The sequence below is a fragment of the Cynara cardunculus genome (assembly GCF_001531365.2).
Source record: "Cynara cardunculus var. scolymus isolate 2C chromosome LG 11, CcrdV1, whole genome shotgun sequence".
Classification (NCBI taxonomy): domain Eukaryota; kingdom Viridiplantae; phylum Streptophyta; class Magnoliopsida; order Asterales; family Asteraceae; genus Cynara; species Cynara cardunculus.
The window spans coordinates 705081-731069 of record NC_037538.1 but is presented as its reverse complement, the minus strand read 5'-3'; the positions used below and the strand labels follow the sequence as shown (position 1 = coordinate 731069).

Sequence of the window (25989 nt, the reverse complement as noted above, 5' to 3'; positions counted from 1 at the left end):
TATTCATATTCCATAAATATTCAAATCATAATAAATGAACTCCAATCATTTCTATAAATATCTCAATTAATTGGGTTGCAAAGGTTGTAAAAGAAATATACCCTATATATATATATATATGTATATATATATATGTATATATATATATATATGAGAGATATTAAAAGGAAAATGGATTATTTTGTGGTAACTGTGAGATCTAAAGTGAACCATTTGTTTGAGATATTTAAGGATATTTTCTTAAATAAGCTAAAGGGTAATATAGTAATTATATTTTTGACAACTAATCAAGATATTTAATTAAATTTTTTCGAAGGAAATATTTAATTAAATTTAGTTACCTAGTATATCAATTACCTAATATACATCGTATTTTAAAGAGGTTTGTGAATCAAAGTGTATCATAGTAATAACATTCACGATGTTTCACAATGTATTTTCTTTGTTTTATGAAATGTATCATAATGTGCATTTTCGTTATTTTCATTCTTTTACAAAGAGTATCACATTATGCATCTTATATGTATATCTGGGTATCACAATAAATATCATTTGTAGGTATCATAGATATTTAAAATGAATATAAAAAGGGGGAAAAATGTATTGATGATGTTCCCTTCCCACTTAAATGCCAGCTATTATGATTGTGAGGGTGTTTACAATATTACATGTTTTTAGTAAAACTTTAAACATTTTTATTTAACTTGTCAAGTAAACTTTAGTCTATTTTAAACGGTATTATATGGAACATTTTTATCTGGTAAGTGTTTATCGGGTAAGAATCGTTGCTCTTACTTATCATGTAAGACTCTCGGTCCTTATTATCGTTCTTACCAGGTAAGATTTTCAATCATTGTCATGCTTATTCGATAAGGTAAAGTGACCCGATAAGCACTTATCAGATAAGCGTTTAGTAAACGGCTCCTTAGTTTACACATTCACTAGCATAAATTACTACAATTTTCTTTTTTAACTATGGGTTTTCTGGTCGGTTTGTACACTAATCGACTAATTTTATAGTCTCAGAAAAAAGACATTTAAGTACCCAATGACGTTGAAGGGATTTGAATATATGACTTTTGGGGAAAAATCCGAAAAAACATGGTGGGGGTCAACACTTGCTAGCCATGTCGTAGTCAAGCGCAGAGGTACCATGTGCAACCTACATTGACTAACTTGTACCTGTTAATCATACACAGACAAAATCGACTCCTTTGTTTGGGGTAACTTATCATGTCACTGTAAGCGTCCCAGCCGATACATGGCCCAACATTCATAGTCAATACACTATGTTTTCGTTTAATATATAGGTTTCAGTGAGGTTAGTGGTCACATTAACTTTCTTGCGTTAACTGCTCAATGTAATCTCGTATGCATAGCCTAAACTTGTGCGGGTACACTGACGATCTGATACTCGATCATGACTTTGTTTACACGATCTCATCTATGCAACTTCTGAACTTGCGTATGACACATAAGGTCACGTTGGCGACCGAAATTCGCTGTTATTTTTGCATCAGAACATTACAACACATGTATATATATATATATATATATATATATATATATATGATCTAACATGCTTGAACAATGTTTACATTAATTTCACAAATAAATTCACTAAGCACATCAAGAACATTAGAAAAAAAAATCCATTTCTCATCCTTTTCACGGCTTTAAAGCCTCATACGTGTGTCGTTTTGATGCTGATAATTCCATTGTCTTGGAAATGCTTAGGAACATGATTGTGAGTATCGTTAATTGATTTATGCCATTTTGGTGCTTTATCAGGATTCAGGGCCTCAAACCTCCTCCCAATCACTGTCGCCCTAAAAATGTCCAACGACCATGAACATGTGTTATCTAAACGCGTTTAATCGAATTTTCAATATAGCCCATTACTTTGATAAGTCAAGATACAGCCCCATAATTGTTCCAGATTAGAAAATAACTGGTTCGACGTTTTCAAATCATATAGGATGTTATGATGTAAATGGGTCCTTAGGTCATAGTTATGTCACTTTTAGAGTAAAAATAAAACATAAAAGAACGAATAATAAAAATTAAAATAACATAATAAAATAAACAAATTAGAACAATTTTTTCAAGATTTTGTAAAATGAGATCACAGAGAATGTGTACGGATGAGAATTCCTATGAATAATGATCGAGAATCTTGATTCTTTCAGAGTATTATTATAAGAAGATAAAAGAAAAACATATATAATAAGATTGGGGGGGGGGGGGGGTATTTTGGCCAACTAACAAATATATCAGGGCAAATTGCATAAACATGTAACATGCTTTAACTTTATTCCTATGTTGGGTAACATACTTTCAGAACTTCCATTTCGTTACTTAAGATGTAAAATTTTAAACAATTAAGTACTCAGATAACTGGTTGAAGCATTAACCGGTTACTATGCTGATGTGACAAGTGATGTGGTATCCGATTAATGCTTCAGCGAATAATATTGAATTAGATACCACATCGTCCATATCACTCGCCAGAACAAACTGGCTTGTGTGCATCTTGATTAGTATTATGCGACCTTAAAGTTAACAACTGAACAAATCTTAAGTGATCTTGGGAGACTTAGGGGCCGTTTACTCAAATGTTTACCCAGTAAGTACTTACCGATAGGAGTCAACACTATAATTTATTTTTCTGGGTAAGATTATAGTGCATCAAAACGATATAGTATGCAATAATTTATCCGGTAAGCACTTACCCGGGTAAGAGTCGTCAATCTCTTTACTGGGTAAGACTCTCCATCCTTTTACCACTCTTACCGGGTAAGACTCTCCATCCTTTTACCGCTCTAACCGGGGTAAGATTTTAAACATTTATCATGTTCATCCGGTAAAGAAAATTACCCGGTAAGCACTTACTGGATAAGCGTTTAGTAAACGGCCCCTTAGACTACAAGCAATGAACAAACTCAATATCTGGCCAATTGGATTACCGCAAGGGAGAAGTATAAAATTATATTTTTTTTTATAAGAAAACATTGTTAAAACAGCTTTTCGGTTGAATATGAGCTAAGAAAATGACCAAGACTAAAGGACGTATAGAACTGTAAGCTACATCAAGTATTTGTCGAAATAGAATGTATTCTTGAGCTTGCACTCCAAAAGTCAAAAGTGTCTGGAGGTCCTAGGCTCGAATCCAACGAAAAATAAAAATCCCTTTGTTGCCACGGAGGTTCAAATGCGATGACTTCGAGCTACCCGCAAAACTGGTGGTCGCCCTGAAATAAGTCGGTTCACATAGCGTGTTTGATATCTAGGTTGATAAAAAAATAGAATGTATTCTTTCTCCTAATACAGATATTATGACCGACATTTTTACAAGGACAAATTACACGGAAATGAAAAATATAGTCGAAGGCAAATTATAATTTATGATTATCTTTGAAATCAACATTTTATGGTCAAACACTTTAAATAATAATTTTTTTAAAGTCTCGAATGTATATTGATTGTTGACGTACTCTTTTTCTTTTTAGCACGATTCTAGAGTACTGTAGAAAAAGACGCATGACCTTGAAATGATAGAGAAAGACGATCGTAAGAAAAGCACTTAAACAGTATATTCAACATTATCAAAACTGTAATCTAGGATGTCGGGATTGCAAGCAATCAACGTGAAAGGGTTGTTATGCAAGAAAACGTTTTTGAAGCATTTAGTTTCTGTCATATTAAAATAATCCACAAATATTACATTTGTAGGTTAACATTATTAAGCACACAATTCTTCCAAGTAGGGGTGCTCATGGATTGGGTTGATTGAGTTAAAGACATTTGAACAATCCAATCCAATGCTTGCGGTTTGAAATTTTTTATCCCAACCCAAACTGTACGGGTTGGTCGGATTGATATTTTGGCACATTAAAATATTCTTCTAACCTTAAATATGTTATTTCTCTACTAATAACTTCTTTTCATCATCAACCATTTGATACAACTTATCCATACTTATTACATATATTACATTCAGTTAATTTTCTCAATTTATATATATATATATATATGTATATATATATATGTATATATATATGTATATATATATATATGGGATTAATCAAATGAGAACTAATTAGTTTGTGGTAACCATGAGATCCAATCTCAACCACAAATCAATAGATAAATTAGGAAATTTATAATTTTGGTAATTTTTAATTAAAATTTTAATACAAGGGTATTTTAGGTATTTTCTCTCATCTCTCCTACCTTCCCTCTTCGTCCCCCGGCCTCCGACCACCGTCCTCCGGTGATACTACAGTGGTATCACAATGCATCACATATGTGATTGGATATCACACTGTGGTCCTTTGTGCGGTTGATCGGATATGTAACACAGTGGTATCACAATCCATCTTATATGTGCTTGAGTATCACATTGTAGTATCACCGAAGGACGACGGCCGAACGACGGAGACGGAGACGGAGAGAGGAGAGAAAATACCAAAAATGTCCTTACATTAAAATTTTAATTCAAAATTACCAAAATTATGAATTTCCTAATTTATCTATTGATTTGTGGTTAAGATTGGATCTCACGGTTACCACAAACTAGTCAGTTCTCCCTTAAATGGGCCCATATATATATATATATATATATATATATATATATATGTGTGTGTGTGTGTGTGTGTGTTTGTGTGTGTATTTGTTCACAGTTAGTAAACATGTATATGAATGAGTTATATAGAGATATAAATAGATTGAAAATATGTGTATATAAAAAATGTACGTGATCGTGTAATTGTCTAATATATATATTAATAGAAATTCAACAATCATATAAAATCCAAAAAATAAAAGGATATCGGGTTAGGTTAAGCTAAGTTGATCGGTTTTTTAAACACCCCTACTTCTAGTTATAACTAGAGTAAACTACAAATTTGGTCTTTCATGGTTCGCCAAAAATAACACTTCCCATTTCCGTAATTTCAAAATTACAACATGATCATCATAGTTTGCTAAAACGTCTGGATTATGTCTTCCCCCTCTACCAGCAGTTAAAAAGTTCTACTAAATAAGGGGCATTTTCTTTCTTTTTAGATCTTTTCTTTTATCCATAAAAATACCAAAAATATCAAAATCATAATCAATTTTGATTTGACAAAAGACCAAAATACCTCTCATCTAACAAAAATAAAAACAACAGTCATGAGAAAATGCAACCAAATACCGACATTTTTACAAACCACAATAACCATCTTGTAATTTTAAAGCTGCATAGACAAACAATGTTATTTTCGACAAACTACAAGAACCTACTTCCAATGGATTCTTTGAAGTCTTGAGAATCAGAGACCAAAATTAACAACAAACAAAAGATGTATTTATCAGTACAGAATACAAAACCTAACAAATTACCAAATTACCCTTTAAGAGTACACAAATTGTAGATATACATACATTTGTTGAGTTAAAACTTTGGATTTTGCCAACCAAGTTTATGACATCATTCTATGGTCATGTACAACAAGTACACAATGATTGATTCAAAGATAAGAGAGAATAGATCCAAAAGAACCTTTGTCAAGTTGCAAAGAGGGATCCCATACCTCCCACCACCAGTCCCCACCACCATAAACCTCCCCATCACCACCACATGGTCACCATTATTGGTGGTGGGCCTATGCACATGGTGGCAATTAGGATTAGAAAAGAAAGGAAAAGGAAAAAGAAAGTGGTGGGTGGTGATTGAAAGCCACATGTGTTACTTTTTTTTTCTTCCAAATTCCCTCTTGGGTTAAGCAAGAATGAATCATAGTAAAATCATTGACATGCAATAAAGATGTATAGTCAGCAGTTGTTCACATATGATTGATAACACATTGCCCATTTCTATAAATGAATAGACTGGAAGAAATATGAATTATAATAGTTAAATATTCAATATATTTCATAGAATACTATTTCTCTCTCCTATACATTCAATTTCAAGCATTCTCAATGGTAGGAAGAATATGAAATGATTTATCTTTATAATTAATCATTTTTGGAGAATTTTACCCTCTCTAATCTGTTAGAACAAAAATCTCAAAATCTCCATTTTAAAGAATCTATGGAGATGCTCTTAAATTAGCAAGAACAAGTGACTCACAAGATTTAGTTTTTTAGGCTGAAAATGAGTTATTAAATATGACCAGAATTTGGAATGTAGTGATTCAGAAAAACAGCACATCAAATGTTAAAACCAAGATTCATAGTTTGGGTTAAAAAAATTAACTTTTTATAACATAACCAACTGCCCAAAATCAAGAAAATACAAATAGACCAGACCAGAGTGGCTCACCTTCCCCTAAAATGATGAGCAGAAATCATGGTTATGAAGAGAATGGCACCATTTCAATCAAAAATCTCCTGGGCTTCAATAATACTATGTTGGCTGAAAAGAAAAGATGTCAATTCAGAAATAAACAAGGCTTATTATTATATCTTTTCGTTGAGAAAAGGGAGGTTCATTTATGGTGTGTTTGGTACACTGGACAGGACAAAACATAACAGAACAGGAATCACTATTCCACGTTTAGGACCTTTATGTGAAACAGACAGAAACAGAGTGAAACAAGGTGGAACAGACATGTTCTACCCCCACCCCATGGAACAAGGTGAAGCAAACCTAATTCTGATCTAAAACATCAAATATGTATCTTTAATTTTATTCATTCTTAAAATTTTATTTATTCTATTTTATGTTATTTACACTTTCACTTTACTATCATTAAAATATTATTTTTATACAGTTTCTATATTTTGGTCAATTTATGTAATTTGTTAGATATTAATAAATAATAAAATAATATAGAAAAGGTATAAATAAAATTAGAAACTACATGAACTTTTTCTTCTTGGGTCATTCGAATCGTCTTGACGAAAACTTTCTAATGATATATTTTGTTATAAAAAAATTTATTTTACTATAATTTACATAAATTAACCAAAATATATAAAAGATATAAACAACTCATTAGGGGTAAATTGGTCATTTTATCTGTTTTGTCTTGTTCAGTTCTGTCTTAGCAAACGCCGTACAACTGATCTGTCATGTTCCATCCTATCCTATCATGTCTTGTCTGGATACCAAATGCACCCTTTGGAAACCACCCTTTTTGTGAGTAATCATGATGAATAACGTGATACAACATTCATGATGAATGTTGCAAAGTATATTCATGATGAATATGAATACAAACAAAATAGGTGGTTCCTGGGTTTCTAAATATTTAAGGTTCCTAAATAAACCTGCCCCTCATTAAGAATATGGTTGAAGAGTTTAGGCTTACTGGTCATCTTTTGCAACCCGATAATATTTTTCTGCATGTTGGCGTTGACCAATAAGTTGAGCGAATCGCTCATCGTGAGTGATTACTATCAGCTGAAAGTTCTCCTGCCCTTTCCTATCCTCCATTATTCTGGAAAAAATTGCAGCAATACATCAATTATTTTCCCTCATAATGGCAAAATATGACCAAACCATACCTTAAAAGAGCTGCAGCAAGACTTTCGGCATTTGGAACATCTAGATTGGTGGTTGGTTCATCGAGTGCAAGTATTCCACAATTGAGGCAAAAGGTTTCCGCTAACGCCAATCTTATGATAAGTGAAGCAAGCACCTGACACCCCATTCGAAGTAACAATTCATGATTAACGATTCATTCACAAATTCCAGATACTCGTAGAAAAATGGTGAAAAAATAACTACCTTTTTCGTTTGCGGGATTTCCAATTGGTATCCATTCCAATCCCATGTTTGGTTTAAAGGAAATACTGGAATTGAAAACCTATTGAAATCCCACAATAACCGATTAATAAAAAGGTATTTAATTATTTTAAATTAAACATTTGTTTGTAATAATACCAACTAATGGGGGTTAGTTGGTATTTGGCGGGATTTCATAGGATTTGTTTGTAATAATATTTTAAAATATGTTAAAAAAACATTTGTTTTAAAAATTATTTATAAAAAATGGAATTCAATTCAATTCCATTTCAAATCCTACAAGCCGAACACATCGAAGATTCCAAATCCCTCAAAAACATTTCGACAAACCAAACGAACCCTAAGGGGGAGTTCGGTTTGATGGAATGGTTTTGACTTTTGAGGGATTTGGAATTCGTGTAAGGATTGGAATTGGAGGAATTTGGATTTGGAAGGATTTCGAATCTTTAATGTGTTTGATTTGTAGGATTTGGGATGGAATTTAATTCCAATTTTTTAAATAATTTATAGAAACAAATTACAAATATATTATAAAAAATTATTAAATTATCTTTTTATTAATTGATTATTACAAAACAAATATTTTTATTATAATTCAAAACATTATTACATACAAATCCTACGAAATCCTATGTTTGTGGGATTTCAAATCAAGGAACCAAACATGGGATTGGAATGGAATTCAGTTCCAAATCCATTCCAATCCTACAAACCAAACGGGGCCTAAAAGAATTCGAGTTCTTGTTTTATTTATGTTCCATCTAATTCACTTAATCCAAAGTAGAACGGACAATCAAGTAAATTAGAGGTGGTAAATAAGGATTATATAAGATCACAAACCTTTTGACCTGCGCTGCACCTTCCTCGCATTTCAAGCTCCGCATCCCCGGTTTGCATGACAACCTACAATTACAATCAACCATATAAAACATCATCCAATTCACAAAAAGAAAAAAAAGTTATCGGTTCAAGAATTTGTTTACCTTGTAGCTGTAAGACCGTGTACCACCACCTTCAGCATCTGAATGAATACTAATGTAATCTATATCCTGCCCTCTGTACGTTTGCTGCCATAATTCTCTTATAATCTTATTTATTTCTTCCATTTTCATCGAGTGAAAGCGCATTAGTGCCCTAATAGGAAGGAAGAAATCATGCAAGAAGGCTTTTGCAGTTAACAGTAAACAGTAAACGTCATATATATATAGGGGCGGGTTCAGTTGCAAACCTATTTTAGGTTGTGAACTAGGGGACAACGGATAGCACGCCACGTGTCTCATGCCTTCATGGGTTATTCATCATGAATAATGTATCATTCATGATGAATGGTGTATCATATTATCATGGATGAATAGTTCATGAACGTTCACCTTCATTCTTCATGATGAATGTGGACACCCGAGACGTGTATCGCTCTCTCCTTTGTCCCCTGGTTCACAACCTAAAATCATTTTGCAACTAAAAATTTCTTCTCTCTCACACATATATATAGGGTCAGGTTCAGGAGAAAACCGCAAAAAATTAAAAAATTGAGGAACACCCTAATAACCATTCATCTCTACAGTATGCACATGTGCAGAACATGTACACATGCATAGAAATCAGCAAACATCTCAAATTACTTGTAGCATAACGTACAGATGCATATTAGGGTGTTCCTCAGTTTTTCATCTTTTTGAGAGGTTTTCCCCTAAACCTTACTCTCTCTATATATCTCTCTCTCTATATATATATAGAAGGTTTAACTTTGCAACCACGTTATTTGTACAAACCGTACAAACCTCATTCAACCAATCATAATTTTTCATTTTTTGTAATTATGAGAGGTTGATTAACCATTTTTATTGTGGATGGTGTTAATCATGGATATTATCATCTTCATTATATATAATTTTAGAAAAATACATGAAACAGTTTCATTAAAATTTCATAAGTATTATAAGAAACAACTTCATCAAAAAAAGTATTATATGAAACAATTTCATAAGATTAAACAATGAAATCGACCGATGAGGGTTGTTTGCATAATTTTGTACAAATATGGGTGGTTTGTATTTGATCCTCCTACATATATATTTTATACACACACACACACACACACACATATATATATATATATAGCCCGACTTGATATAACAAATCATGCACAAATCTGGTCATTTTTTTCACACAGCCACAACAAATAAAGAATGCTCCAAATAAGCTAAAAGTATATGATAATGAGCAATAGAACAAACTCACTTATCAAGTGCATTGTAATATTTATTCAGGTCCTTGTTAGCCATCTCAGTCGTCTGTAAAAATAAGCATTACATTAATCTCGTTGCAAGAAGCAGCAAGAGAAGTTCATTCATAAAAGGGAAATCAAAATTAGCATCACCTTGAGCTTGAGTAGCTGATCAAAATACCGTTTGTCAATCTCCTTGTATTCAGGATTTTTCAGATCAATTTTATTCTTCGATATAGCCCTCTGATATACAGACACAGTACCGTGGTACTTGTTTAGCTGCAAAATACAACATAACTTCTCATTCTCTTACACATTCAGATAGAATCAAGTACGTGATCCCAAATCCAAGTATCAAAGATATTAACATGACTCTTAAATCATTATAGAGCATGATTGAAAATCCAAATCACAAAGGGGATTGTGAGAGGGCAAGTGGATTCCACAATGCCTATTTTCCGTATTTGAAAATAAATATATTTTGCTACAACTTGCATTCTGAGTACCACCCACAAATCAACGTTACATCAAAGGTTGATGTTGTTCCTTTCTCATATATGCTCCTGTGGCACAAAACTCGCAAAGGCACAGTCAAATGATTTCTAAAGTTATCTCATCAAGGGGTTGTCTGGTTGGTCTTCCATTAAATCCTGTATGAATAAAGCTATTTGTGTGGATTAATCTGCTTTTATAGATTGATTAGGTCTTTGTTTGGGAAAGTTTCTTCATGGACGAAAGGAGCGTAATTTTTAATTGGAAGGGGTAGATTTGGAAGAAAAAAAAACTTGGCTTTCTGCATAAAGCTTGCCCTAGAAACTTAATGAATAAGCCATTTTCTATATCATTAAACCACTACAAAACACTCACGTATAGCAGACTGAATGGGCTGCCAGTCCCATTAAGCTCATTAAGTCGATAACAAACAAGCACTAACTTGAGCATACACACACTACTTACACATACCTCAGAAAGAAGTCTCTCCCTTTCTTTACTAAGTTTCCCAAGGTCAGCTTCAGAAGCAGAAATGCCGCCCATGCCCAGTATTCTTTCTTCTAGGGATTCAATCTCAAGAGTGCATCCATCTACTTTTGCTTTTATCTCCCTGTACCTCAAGTTGTCCTCGATATCACGTCTTAGTTTATCTTGGTTACGAACCACATCTGCGGTTTTGTTCACTTCAGCCAAGAGTTCCTGCTTCTTATTATTGTTACTTATGAGCTTAGATTTTTCTAGAGACTGTTTTTCTTCCAGGTCCTTCAGTTTCTCGAGGATATTCTCTTTTTCATACCTGAATGAAGAATAGTGGAAGTCAGCGGAGATAAAAACAATAAAATGCCACATTTAACCCTCAAGACCAGAACTTGCCATTCAATCTTAGAGATCAATTTATTAAGCATGTCAACACCCTGATGATACTTTCTTTTCAGTTCAGCCCGTTCCTCATACTCTTCGTTGTGTTTATTTTTCATATTTTCATGTGCACTTTTGTATTTCTCCACCTCCTTGGATAAAAGACCAACATCCTCGTCTAAATGCTGAAATCACAAAGACAGAAAAAGCATGAAAACAAACATATTGGTTTTGATAATTTGCAGGGCATAGTACACAAGGTCCTGATTACCCTAAAGCACAAAGAATATTCACAGGTTCACGTTATAAGTTTGAAAACAGAAAGGAACTTAAAGTGTGTGTTGAAGAATCTTGAAAATTTTCACATCATGTTTGGAAATTTGATCTACATTTCCAATTCAAGCACAATTGAAAAGGAAACCCTTGAAACAAATTACCTTCATCTCAATGTCAAGTTGATTCATCTCCTCAGCCAATTGATCAAGCTCGTCTTCCACCTTCTTAAGATTCTTCAACGCGTTCTCCACTTTCACCTTTTTTTCTCGCTCAGTAAGCCATCTTGAAGAAGCCCTTTGTAGGTCAAGCTCCACTTCCCTTCTTTCCTCTCGGAATTTTTCCAATTCTCTTTCCAAGTTTTCCCTAAATTAAATCAGATGAAAAGCATAAGCAGGAGAAACTGCATTAGGAAAAGAGTACGAGTCAAAGCACAAAAATAAGGTTAAACTGCAAACAGAAAGATAGCGTCCATATATGCATAAGTAAAAAGAAACAAAGTAAAAACCCTTAAGGACAATTTAGGGTTGTTTGGTTGGTTTTCCATTCAAGTCCTGTTGGATAATGCTGTTTGTGTGGATTAACTTGTCTGTATAGATTGGGAAAGTTTTTGTTTGGGAGAGTTTTTTCATAGATGGAAAGAGCTTGTATTGTAATTGTGAGGGGCAGGTTTGGAAAAACTTGGCTGTCAGCATAAAGCTCCCCCTTAGAAGCTTACTAAATAAGCCACTTTCCATATCATTAAGCCACTAACAAACAGACATGTATAACTGACCAAATAAGTTACGAGTCTCATTAAGTTGCTAACAAACAGGCCCTTTGTTCGCCTAATCATTTCTCACTTTTCTTAAATTCAGAAACAAAAGAAACTTGTTCAGATTTGATGTGTTGAACATTCACATCGACAAACAAACATTGCTACCGGCAAGTCGGCAACTAAACATTGTAGAAAACAATAACAGAATATTGTATAGGTTACAGATCCAAGCACAAACCAATTCAAAAAAATGAATGCACTCTTCCCCACCTAACCAAATCAAGGAATTAGAACTCATACAGGTCATGTGAAAAAGGATAATAGATTGTACTTTGTATTCTGTGCAGTATGAAGCTCACGCTGCATTTCTTCCATGGACTTCACACCTACCCCACGGAAATCAAGTCTATACTCCAAATCATCCACAACCTGCTGCAGCTTTTGCATTTCACCAAGAAGTCTGTCACATGTCTCTACAGGTTGCACCAAGGATTCAACTAACTCCTTGTCAGAACTTATCTGAGCTAAAACACCCAAGACCTACATAATTATTCTGTTAATAGTAAGTTCACAGTATGGCGCAATAAAAAAAATAAGCAACAAACAATTCACAGCCAGCATTAATGTGATAAAAGGCATAAATGAAACAAATTTCAGACTGAAGTACTTGGTAGAGAAATGATGAGATGCTGTTCACTGGAGGATGAACTCATAGAACTATTGAGAATTTAACAACTTCAGCAGATAAAGGCCGAATGAGGAGAAGAATTACATCATCAAGAGCTTGAGTTTTTTGTTCCAGCTCCGCTTTCAGCTCAATCAAGTTCTTCTCTGCAAGGGGGATTGTTTCTTTGCAAATCTTGTTATATTCTTCATACATTAGATGAAGCTTTTCCAGTTGTTGGAAATTCGATTCTGCTTCTGAAGATTCCACAGCCAATGATTTCATACGCTCTGCAGAACTTGAAGCTTTGACTCTTTGCTGAAAATAAGATCCAGTATGAGCTACTTTTTATATATATAAAGGAAATGATAGCTCATTCAAGATTTATAAATTTAACATAATTTAAGCGTCTAGTAACCATTCTAACTGAGTGATTATCTTTCTCATGATGCATTGTTTCTTGGAGGGGAATGGAGTGAATGAGAAATGCAACCTTTTTAACAAATTCATCTTCTTCTTCAGCAGAGAAAGGACGCTCACAGCAAGGGCATATATGGTGTGCACGAGCAACTCTTTCAAAAGGATCAAACATTTGCCGCATACCATCAGCAATATTGTACTTGCTGTCTCCATATATCACAAGTAAAATTGGTTAGCACCAAAAATAAAGAGGTTATGTGAATTGGGTAATGAATGGTATTATAGTACTTCTGTATTCTAGGTTAGTAGAAGGTAAACAATAACCCATCTCCTTGACCTTTGGGAGAACATTGTTGATATTACATTTTGCCAGTACTTCCCTGATATATGTCATATTTATCATTTAGGAGAAAAAGAATCCCTTTAAAATGAATAAAATGAGCTAGGCAGAAAAAAGAGAACCTTTTGTGGACATCCCTTTTTTCTTTAGCCACGCCCAAGACTTTGATATACAATTCAATGCTGCCAGACTGCTGATCCAGGGTTTGAAGCTTTGACTCGATAACTCTCCTCCTAGCTGCAATATAATCAGATACATTACTAATGAACTGATGGAAGAAAAGATATGACAAAATCTAGAACAAGGAATACTCACCACCACCTGGTCTCTATACGAAATTCTAAGTTACTTAATAGTTAATTTAAATGTTCATTGCACCTTAAGTTCTCATTAACTCCAAGCTGTACTTCCTATAGACCAAATGACTGAACTAAAAGCGCAACCAAAATCAACAATATTCGACATTCATGCTTATCAAGTCCAAGATTGATACGACTGAAGAAAGCTATACCGATGCTGGGTTCAATTTCAACATGAACCCCTAACTGAAATTGAATTCCTGTGTGAATGCAAAAGCATTTAAATTGTGTTTTACAGAGCACCTTCCGAGATTCATCTCACCCTTCTTGCTTCCATGTATCATGATGTTTTCCAACATAAAAGATATTGGCAGTAACATAAACATACAGGTATGAAGAAGAGTACATGAACATAGAAAATATAGAATTTGATACTCACTTAGCACAATCCAACAAATAGATCTTTGGAACATTTTCCTACATATAACTTTTTATAGGTATAACAAGGCTTACAGTCCTTATCCTTGTGATGCTTCGCCAAGTTATTATTGACTTCTTGTATTTTTAGTTGCATTGCATTGACATCTTTGTCAGCTTCACGGGACTTCGAATTCAAATCATCATATTCGATTGTAAGCGCCCTGCACTAAAAGGTGATGATCAGAAAAAAAATCGACCATCGCTAGAATGGAAGCATATATATATATATATATATATATATATATATATTAAGAGCACTGATCGATTTTAGCAAACCATAGGGACATATATTAAGATGTTGGGTACTGATCCATTTTAGCAAACCCCACAGTATAGTAGGTAGTAGTGAGAAGGGGTTATTTCCAAATTGAATTTAATTGCTTCAACTTACAAGACTTTGGAACAACTAAAAAGAACATACAATTACCTCATTGGGGGTTAGCCGCACCCACGAATGATATAAATACTATTATTGCTTTGGCTTTACTCGCGTCAATGGCATATTTCTATGCGGGTCTACCAAAAAAGGATCATCGTATATAAAATAATTTATGGTTTCAGACTGTATCTATTGCGCCACTATTCTACACTATATATGTGTTCTCTACACTATATATGCGTTCTCTACCTCATTGATTAGGAGAATTGTTTACAAGAAATTCCTCTATGCTAACATGGTATCAAAGATTCAAAGCAAGTTGGCTCGTAATACAAACCCTAAAATCCATCACCTGCATCCAACTCTTCTGAAAACCGCTTAATTACGATATATATGGTGATAGAAATAGCCCTATTTTAGCACTCCTCAAGTTGGAGCATAATAGTGTCACAGACTAGTAGACATGGGGAGCAAGGTCAATCAAATGCAGTTTAAGATGTAGGATCCACTGGTGCAATGATCACCCTAGTGGCATGGACTTGGTCATTTCACATAAGTCACATACCGTGACCCTAGTTTCCCACCTTCATTGCATGAAGTAAGCGAACAGGCTGGATAAAAAAAGGCAAAGAACACGAGAAGGTTATATAGCATGCGTACTTTGCATCACATGCTTGAATGTATTCAATTTGCTCAAGTGGTTTGGCCAAATAGGCACTCATATTTACAGGTGTCCAACCACATAATGGACAGTTGGGATTAATTTACATTGACGTCTAAGATCACACCCCCCCCCCCCCCTTCACATATCATTAAAATATTTACATAAGCAAATTTCTAGAAAATATCCAAGGAACTACAAGACCATAATATTTGAAAGGAAGGTATACAATTGTTGCTAAACGAAAAAGAAAAAGGTGACACCAGGCAGGAGGTGCAAGTCCAAGTTGAGGCATGACTTACAAAAGGACAAAAAACATACACACATACAAAGAATAAAGAAGGGCGAAGACATGCTGCTTCCTTATTTGGGGACACATGACTAAGCCTAAAAGGCGCTAGATAGCTAAAATCTTGAATTCATTAAAGCATCATTAAATTCACATATCCTTAAAATAGTAAGATAAATCAATTCTCTAAAAAATATCCGCAACTAACTGCATGGCTACATTACATTCTAGAGAAATCTATATAAATAGATAAGACAGAGTCGTATATCAAAAATTGAAAATGATGATTGTTGTAAGACGACTTGTATGATGAAGAATGGTCACAAGGCAGGTTCATATCAAATGTAAATGAATCATCCTTCAAAATTGGCTCACTAAGATGCATGAATGTTAAAATGATGCTTGTGGAGTTGTTCATTATGATGATCATTATAAAATAGAACATGTGTAGAAAACTTAACCTTAGAGCCTGAGTGACTTCTTTCTTCAGGTCTTTGTCTAGAGGCAGCCTCCCCTTCAGGACTCCTCTAATTTTACTCTTGTATTCATCTATTCTATAATGTAAAAGAAACAGAAATTATCAATGCATAAGGAGTTGCAAAAGACGAAAGTTGGGTGGAACAGGAAGATGTAAGTTTATAAGGAACAAGCATAGACTTTGGACTTGCATTTTTTTGTGTTTTTTCTTGTGGCTTTCCAGCTCCTCTTTCTTTATAGATAGCAGAATTCTCTCCTCGGAATCTTCAGCCATTATGTCTTTCTCACGACCAAGAGCTTTAATTTTATTTGCAAGAGTTTCTACCTCAGTTGACTTTGCCTGTATTTTAGTATCGAACTCTCCTTCAGCAAGCTGCTTACTCAATCTTTCAACCTCGATACTCTAGGAACTCCAAATAACCACAAGAGAAAGAATAAACAGGATCAGATTCCTATAAAAGCATTAAATGTAAGATGAGTGGCATTGAAATATGCCACTAAATGTCACCAAAAACCATTGAACTGTGAGTTAGTTTGCACATTTGTCAGAGTACTTAGGAAGCAAGTAAAAAAGATCACCCATTTTAAGGTAGCTCTAATGTCAAAACCCAAGTTAATGTTTTTAATGGGAAACTATAGGCAGACTAAAAATATTGTTCCAGAACTGCCAATAATATCCTTCCTCGTCCTGCTAATTTCATACCATGAACCAAAATAAAAGAGCCCTTCCCACTCATGCATTTGTTACAAATATAAACCTGTAGGGGAAGAAAATGAAAAGTAAAAGAAAACTTTCTGTGTACGCCTACGAGAAGTTTCATCATCTTCATGGCCTGATTGAGCCGGATTTTAAACCTAACAACTGTAGAGATCATTATTGGTACCAATCCTTGAACCTCCTTGTTTTTCCTTGCACTCGGAATCTTCCAAGAAGTAGGAAATAATTATTCCGGTGGTGACCAGAATCGCAGAATCAAAATCGTGCTAATAATAGGAGAGTTCCTTATGCTAAATTTAGGCGTCCCAATTTGAAGTTCAAGATAAGAAGTGAACCCGAAAAGTTGAAACACCAAACACCCCCACCAAGGTTCAAGATCCTAAAGCTAAAGGGTTTCTAACATATACATAGTGTAGATATTGATTTTAATGATCACAAATTCATTGTAAAAGTGAAGATCTGTTGATGTGATTGAGACAAAGAAGACCATGTGGCTATAGCCAACCACATGATAGAGATTGCGCTTATATCATGTTTTTTTCTATTTAGGCCCAGTTTTGGGGGTTTTATCTGCTTAAAGATATTAGTTACCTTGCTTGCTTCCTATGTACTCTGAAAACCATGTAAGCCAACCCAACATTGTTGCGCTTCTTCAATACCCATTTTACCTCCACAAGTTAAGAAAGAAAAATTGGTCACGAGAACAATTACCAGGCTCCTTTCTTTTTGATCAATCTGACGCACATTGTCACCAGAAATTTCAAGCTCCAATTCATCACGCTCGTTTTCTTTTTCTTTCTTCCGCTCTGTTTTGCCACGCTGCATGAAATTATAACTTAATGCAATCCAAATGTCGGTGAATAAACCGGCACTCAAAGAATGTATCTCAAGACACATACCTTTATCTCTGATTTAGCACGCTTTTGAGCCTCCACGTTTTTACATCGATCGCTTGAATCACTGTAGAGATCCCATGCCACCTTAAGTTCTTCATCCATGGATTTCTGAGAAAGCATCACGTTGATCCATATTAATTATGGAAAGATAAACATCCAACCACAGATGGTACTCAGCCTACTAATTGAATAGTAAGATTGCACACAAGCAGCTGGAGTAAAAAATAATATCCATGGAATCAACAGAGACATTTTCTTCTGTGCTATACAGGGCAAAAGGTGCAAAATTGATTCTTAAAAGGTTTAATGAATAAAACTTCAATTCTTTTCATAAAACCAGTCAAGAAGTGCCCAAAGAGACCCTGGGCTTTGAGGTCTTTTATTTTCTAAATCCTGATGTCAAATAACCATGCTACGTTTATCAAGTACGCCCTTCAATAGAAATTTAAAAGTAGGTGTACTAGAGTAAATAAGATGAAACCACCTTTTTCTCATCTAGGTCGCGATCAAGATCCTTCAATCTTGAATTTATGCGACTTATGTGATTTGAAGCAACTTCGTTGCTGAAAGGAGCATTTGGAAGAGACCCCAAATTGTGTTGCTTGTAAAGCTCTTGGATTGTCATGTCTCTCTCCTTCTTCAAGGACATATAACTCTAAGACCAAAAGAGAGCACTGATTAGCAACAATGGCCATCATGAACTTGGATATGATAAGAATTCAGCATCAATGTAGGATAAGTAGATACTTCAGCTTCAGCCTGAAGCTTGCTGACTTTCCCAATGTAATCATTGATTTGTTGCTGAGAGAGAGAGCTTTTCGTCTCTATGTCTTCAACTTCCCTCTTCGACTTGTTAATTTTATCTTCAAGAACTGCTATCCTTTCGCTGAACTTGGCATTCCATTCCCTTAAATCTTCATCAGGATCTATCATAACACAAATTGATGAAAGAAAAAACAAAAGGGACAATTATGGATTGATGAGTAACTGCATAAGTTACAAACCATCATTCTCTTCTTCTAGATCTCTATAACGCTTTTCTTGCTCTTGAAACAAAGTGCTTCTTTCGGCTGTCTTGGTGGCAACCTGGTCGTGAAGCTTACGCAATTCCTTCAGTGCAGCCTCGGTTTGACGAATTTTGGTATCTACATCTTGGACATTTTGCTCTAGTTCCTGCATTTTACCACCTAGTCTTTCTGATTCTTCTTGATCTTGAGAGATGCTTTGTCGAAGCTGTAGAAGGACAACAAAAGACTCAAAAAAAAAAAATGACAATTTCATTGGATTCCTTGACTATATATGTGTTCTTTTGGCAAACCAACTACAACGATGATGACCCATTATAATCAAGCAGAGTATTTTCACTTGTGCTAGTAAAGACCAAGCGTATAAATGGCGTACAACTAAAACAATGGCTCAAGTCAAATAAGTTCTGTCTACAAGATCTCCAAGTTTCTTAACATTCTGAAACGTCAAAGAAATCTACAAAATTAGAGAACTGCAGCAAGAAAACAAACAAAGAATGCAAAAAACTGTCTTTTCTTTAAAAGGAAGACCATGTAATACCAACAAACGTTTTAAATAATGACACCTATATACTGCTTGGAAGTCCAATTGATGCAAACAATCTAACGTGTTCCGTCCTTTGTATGAACCTTCATAAGATCCGGTATTCCGCATTCTAATTCCTTACGAATTACAAAGGCATTAAGTAGCCAAATGAGTCCAATAGTAGCATTGGTATTGGGAGCTCGAACTTCATTTCCATGTTATGGAGTTGGAGTGCACGTACAGACCCCAAGATTGTTCTCAAATAATAATTATCCAGAATAGACAGCTCAAGAATAATATAATGTACTTGATATATCTAGTGATACAAATAAAGAGACTTCATATTTGAAACAGAGTGCCTCAAGATCTTCTTTCCTATCCAATAATTATCATATGGTGTTTCTACCAGTAAAACAGAAAAAAGTTTTCCAACGTCATCCTTTGAACTTTTCTCTAACTACTCATGAAAAAAATCGCAGGGCAAACAACTCAAATGTCATTCAAGTCCTAACCTGAGGTCCTTGTAAGATTTTCATCAAGCCGTCTATAGATAAATGATATCTACTCTATTTGGCCTTTGCTTTGAAATCAAAAGTAACACGATAGAATAACAAGTAGATACATAGCTGAAGTCCACATAAAATAATTAACGCTGCATTGAACTAAGTATCTTGAAAATGGGAAGAAAAAGTATAAACCTTGTATGCAGCATCTTTCAAGAGTTGAAGCTTCTCTAAATCCTTCTGAGAAAGCTTAATCTCCTGAGCCTGATCCTTGTGAAGCTTTTTGATAATCTCCAAGGCCTTTGTATATCTTTAAGTGTGATTTTTTACAACAAAAAAGAGGTGAATATAAATACTCAAATAGAAAATTAAGCTATTTAAAATTTTAAATATCCAACTAAGCATACAGCAATGCACACAAAATGGAACATCAGGTACTGCTCCATGCTGAAGAATTATAAATAGCAACCATTGAAGTTATATATGATACTCTACAAATGTGTAAACAAGTAATTACAGTTTTCAAGTTAACAAAACCAAGTCTTCTAGAGCTTGTAAGTGCATAAAGAGATTGAAGAATGGGTATAACAGGTTAAAACCTCCATAATCAAACTTTTCGACACAAAATCTAGTGAAAATAAAACAAAATTAACATTATAGTTTAGTCATCAAAATAATGCTCCTGGTTCCTTCTGCCTATATCTATAACTCCAAATATGTCTCATCTCAATAAGACTTTGTTAGGAATCTATTTGCTTTAAAAAATATACCTGCCTGTTGTACAAGAGAAACCACTTTTATTTCAACTGAAGGTGTATGCTCAAGGTAACACCCAAACTAACAAAGAACAAAAACAAAAACAGGTTACAAACATGGATTTCAAAAAAGTACCTTGTAGCTGAGAAAATGTCATCAAATTTCTTCTTCAACGTCGAAGAATCTTGCAATGGCCAATTGGCCTCATCTTGGTGTACAAATATAACATTCTCAAGAATGGCTTTAGAGACACCCATAAGAGCAGGGATTTCGCGGTCCATGTCAGCACAACGGTAGCTAAGGCAAACTTTCTGCAATTACAGATTAATAGACGGTTGTTTTGAGCATACTATTATTAAAAATTCGCATGCCAGAGTTTTTAATGATAAGTTGTGCTCAGAGCTTCTAACTGTCCAGATTCATCTTGGAGTATGTTACCGGTGCTCCCCTGGATACTTAGTTTTTATTTAAATTATGGGATCTTATTGTAGAATTTCTTTCTGAGCAGTTCAGTAGGGCACACTAATAATCCACATAGAAGGTTGTTTTAAGCTGAAACACACCTAGACATTGATAGATTTAGATTATAGAAGTGCTTGGCTATGCATAAGATGTAATATCATCACATCTCCCACAAAACCATCAACACTTCCACGACTATGTGAAATGAATTATTAGTATGCTCTACTGAACTGCTCAGAAAGAAATTCTACAATAAGACCCCATAATTTAAATGAAAACTGAGTACTCAGGGGAGCACCGGTAACATACTCCAAGATGAATCTGGATAGTTAGAAGCTCTTAGCACAACTTATCATTAAAACTTGACAATAAATGTTCTTTAGGAATTGAGTTATTGAAGTCATTAGATAGCACAGGGGAAGTTGTGTGTGCAAATATAGGATTGATATGGTATGGTATACCCTTCAAGCCTTCTTACTTAATCCTTCTATTTATGAATAGCAGAAGCAGCAGAAAGTCTTTCAGAGTGATTTTAGGAATTTCCGGAACTACCTCAACTGGATTGATTAAAAACCAATAGATGTCCACACTACCAAAATCAGTATCATTAATAAGCAGCTTTAAGGAAGTTGAATAATAGGTCAAATAATGGCATAGTTGAAATGAATTCCAGCAAAAGGAAGGCCTTAAAACAGCTACAGATGCACAACTATAATCACGAGTGTTAAAGGGACCATTCAAAGTACCTCTCCAGAGTGAGGATTTATAGTCTGCAACACACTCTCAATTGCCTTGTATTCCATTTTCGAAGCCTTCTGAGTCAGCTGGAATGATCTTATGCACACCACCTCTTTACCTGCCGCTGTCTTGAAACGCAGCTTTATCTGGGCCTTAGTTTCAGTTTCCCCGGCAACCTACACCCACCCATACACATTTCAAGCCTCATTTGACATAGCTTGAGAGAATTTTTGGGATTTTCTAATTTTTCTTTTCAGACAAACAAGGAATATCCAGTTTTTAAATCAACACTTGTATATGATTCCTTTGTAATGTTTTATGGTATCTTGGCATTTGATCACAAATACTTTTTTTAGTCACCTCAATATATCATCACATACAATATGAAAGCCAACTTACGACAAAACATACTTCATACTTGAATCCAGTTCACCTAAATATATCATCACAGAGACACAGACAATTTGAAAACCAAATTACAACAAAACATACTTCACACTTGAATCCAGTTTAAAATAATAAGTATGTGTAAGGGCCAGAGGGAGTGAATGGGAGAGAGAGAAACCTTGGGATCATGAATGAAACTCTGACCAGACCTAGCATTTGGTGGTAATTCACCAGTACAGGAGAGCTTTAAGCACTCAATAATGGTCTGCATTACAAATAAAAATGTGAGCAATACAAAAAGTCAAAAATCACCAACACACTTAAAACTAAGTCCACATCACTTCCCATGAACGCCACAAAGTAATTAATCAAAACACGTTGCCCTCTGAAATCAAAATGATAAAGAGTGTAAATGTGTTGGAATCACTAGGACGACTAAAACCTAAACAATTTAAAACAGTTCGACAGGGGAAGATACACATGTTAGTATAATAGATGGTAAGGCATTACGGTTTTGCCGGCACCGTTAGCACCGACTATGAGCGTTAATGGCTTGTAGAAGGTGATCACGTTTCGATTCTCCGGATCAAAACTCCGTATACCCTTTATCAACATCTTGTCTACCGTACTCATGTTGACAACCTTCCTTTCTTTCGCTTGACTTCTTTCTGATTGATTTCAGGCTTGAGTTCTTGACGGTGGTGTCGAATCAACGAAATATACTACACAGGTACATGATTGTAGCTATCGATTGAGTTCAATAACGCCGGCGATCGGTTGAAGGTGGTGGTAGGGTTTAGGAGTTCCGATGGAGGGAGGAGGGAGGAGGGTTTTTAAGAAATGGAAGAAGAAGAAGCGGGTGTTTTATGGCGGTCGTGGTCGGAGTCAATTGTTTTGTTTCTTTAAATGAAACATGATAATTCGGGTCGGGTCAAGTATTTTTCAAACGGTAAAATCCATTCATTCTTTGATTGCTTTCATTAAAAACAAAATCTTTTTTTTAACCCTTTGAAAATATATTTTTTAAGTTTTAGAAAATTTTATGATTTCTTTTCAAAACGGTCGTTTATCAGGTAAGTGATTACCAGTAATGGTTACTACTTTATTTTACCTTATGAGGTAATATTCCTGCCTACCGGCTAGAGATGGCCAAAAATCGGTTTTGAAATTTCCTTTTGTAAGTAGTTTCATCATAACTACGGGTGGCAATAAGTCAGGTTGGATTCGGGTTCAACTCATTTATCAAACAGTTTGAGGATCTCAACGAACTCAACTTGTTTAATTAAATGAGTTGGGATTTTTCAACCCAACTTAACATGTTACCTAAATGAATTGATAACGGGTTTGACTTGTTTATTAATTTCTCAACTCAACCTGTTAAATAAATGGGTTAAACCTTAGTTGACCTATTTATTTAAAAAAAAAAGAATTAGACTATTTAATTTTATGACAAATGCAAGTAAATTGTTCAAAGTTTGAATAAAACATGATGATGAACTCAAAAGGTACCACCGATCGGATTCACCAGAGAGGTGTAGATAAGGAGACTGTTGGAGAGTTGTGTTTGGAGACAACTTTACGTATGATTTATAAAAAAAATGTAATTTTGTGGAGTTCTTGAGTAACCTTACATAAATGTATTTTTTTTTTATAAAATCGGGCCTATGTATTATCAGTCCCGGTCTCATAACTGATCTTTGAGGAAGGTCGTGCCTTGAATTTTCATAAAAATCGTAATTTTTCCTGGTCTTAAGTTGGTCCCTGGGCTGTACTGGGCCCAACCAGGCCCATCTTAGCCATCTCTATTCCCGAGTCCCGACCATCAAATGCGTCTATAACCGGGTAAGAATCATCATTCTCGTTTATTGGGTAAGATTTTCGATCTTATCTTCTCTTTTACTGGGTATGATACCCAGTCCTTATTATGTTCACCGGATAAAGTAATTGAACCAGTAAGTGTTTTATCAAGGCAAATGTAAACAACCTCTAAGTTTATTTATTCAAAACTAGGATCGTCCCAATTTTTTTAGAGACTGTGTTGCACTCATAATAAAATTATAGATCGTCTTAAATTAGTAATATACAAAATAAAATATAAAAATTTGTATCATATTAAAAATCTTATAAATTAAAACAAACATATTTAAAATGACAGAAGTGAGAAGGATATCCAAGAGATTTTTTTTTCACAAGGTGGGATACTCATACAATGCATCGAAATACATCGAGATAATGTTTCGTTTTATTTTTTGTCTCTGTCGATATAATGCGGTTTTATATGATTTTGATAAAGCGATAATGTTTATATTCATAAAAATTTGAAAAAAAGCATATCGATATTAGTATGAAATTAAGTATTTACAAAATCTCGTTTTTTTTGTAATTTATTTAATTTAAATTTTTTATTATAATTTAATTTAGGGTTAATAATTAAGTAATTTATTTTTAGTTTAATAATATATTTTTTATAAGAATAATGGTTAAGTATTCTGTAAGTGTAACTCAATGATTATCTTACTTATATTTTATATTTTTTATATTTAAAATTAATAAGATGTTTATCTTGTAGTTGATTATGTTTATCTGCAGTTAGTTACACGAATTAAAACATAAAGACAATTTACTTATAATATCGAATTTTAAGTAATATGAATCGATAAACAATACTTAATGCATAAAAAATAATTTTAAGAGTATTTATCAAATGTTTTATAATATAGTATAGATATATAGTGTTTTCTAAAAAAATAAGTTACAGATAGATCAACTCCGATCTGATAGATAAACAATAATGATATGCACATAATAAAACCAACCCAGTTGATTTTTGCTTATATTTATGAAGAAGTTAAACCAGTTACCAATCCTTATACTTCATAAATATTGCTTGGTAAACTACTATTAGAAATACTTTCTCGCTCTATTCACAAAATAAATCATTAGTTTTTATGTTTTATGTGTAAGGGGTTATTTTTTGACTCGATTATCTGTTGAGGACAACGAATGGCTGGTATCGAATCCATAACCCGTCTTGTGTCTATGAGAAAGGTCACAGGTTTAATACCGGACCCCCCCCCCCTTCTTCTCCGACTAGTCACAACCGTTGAATGAATCAAAAAAATGTTTTTTCATATTGATATTATTTAAGACGGAATCTGTATGAAACTGGTTGGGATTATCAGTAATCAGATATTTATATAAATTTAAACATATGATGATATGGTTTTATGCTTTGGTATGTGGTTGAAGTTGGTAGAACGATATATACTTTATAACATTGAAGCATTCCTTGAGAGGAAGGTCACGTGGTAGGTGGTCAATTTAGTCATTTCACATGTTAAAAGGTAAACAAACCGGTAGGTGTAATGTTTGAAGATAAAGAATGAGACGTATGCCTTTTAAATACTATATATATATATATATACACATTAGAAGTGTATTCGCGCAATACAGTGAGATAGATCGTGATTTTAATATTTCATTTTATTATTTATCTCAGTCGATATTATAATATGACTTTATGTTAATTTTGAGAAAGCGATGATGTTTTTATTTTTGAATAAAATATATGTTTGAAGATATCATAAAAATTTGACAAAAATATATCGATATTAGTATCAAATT

The 25989-nt window shown here is 34.1% G+C and overlaps 1 protein-coding gene across 5 annotated transcripts; it reads right to left on the bottom strand.

The window, feature by feature from the left end:
* Positions 1-6052: 6052 nt before the first annotated feature.
* On the bottom strand, positions 6053-23180 carry LOC112520755 (DNA repair protein RAD50). Of its 5 annotated transcripts, none has more exons than XM_025129285.1 (27): positions 22876-23180; positions 22544-22750; positions 21987-22154; positions 20914-21089; positions 20218-20332; positions 18973-19201; positions 18716-18894; positions 18453-18623; positions 17972-18076; positions 17784-17891; positions 16546-16757; positions 16339-16431; positions 14582-14709; positions 13892-14006; positions 13503-13632; positions 13118-13327; positions 12677-12885; positions 11753-11954; positions 11331-11500; positions 10929-11253; positions 10119-10244; positions 9980-10032; positions 8722-8872; positions 8579-8641; positions 7498-7631; positions 7302-7430; positions 6053-6403 (listed from the first exon to the last, which is right to left on the bottom strand). In XM_025129285.1, the coding sequence occupies exons 2-27, from the start codon at positions 22634-22636 to the stop codon at positions 6364-6366; spliced, it is 3834 nt and encodes a 1277-aa protein (XP_024985053.1). In that variant the 5' UTR covers positions 22637-22750; positions 22876-23180; the 3' UTR covers positions 6053-6363. The 5 variants fall into 5 exon arrangements, with proteins under 5 accessions (XP_024985053.1, XP_024985050.1, XP_024985052.1 ...); XM_025129282.1 differs by having other exon boundaries at positions 22544-22630; XM_025129284.1 differs by having other exon boundaries at positions 10119-10133; positions 22544-22630.
* Positions 23181-25989: the final 2809 nt, after the last annotated feature.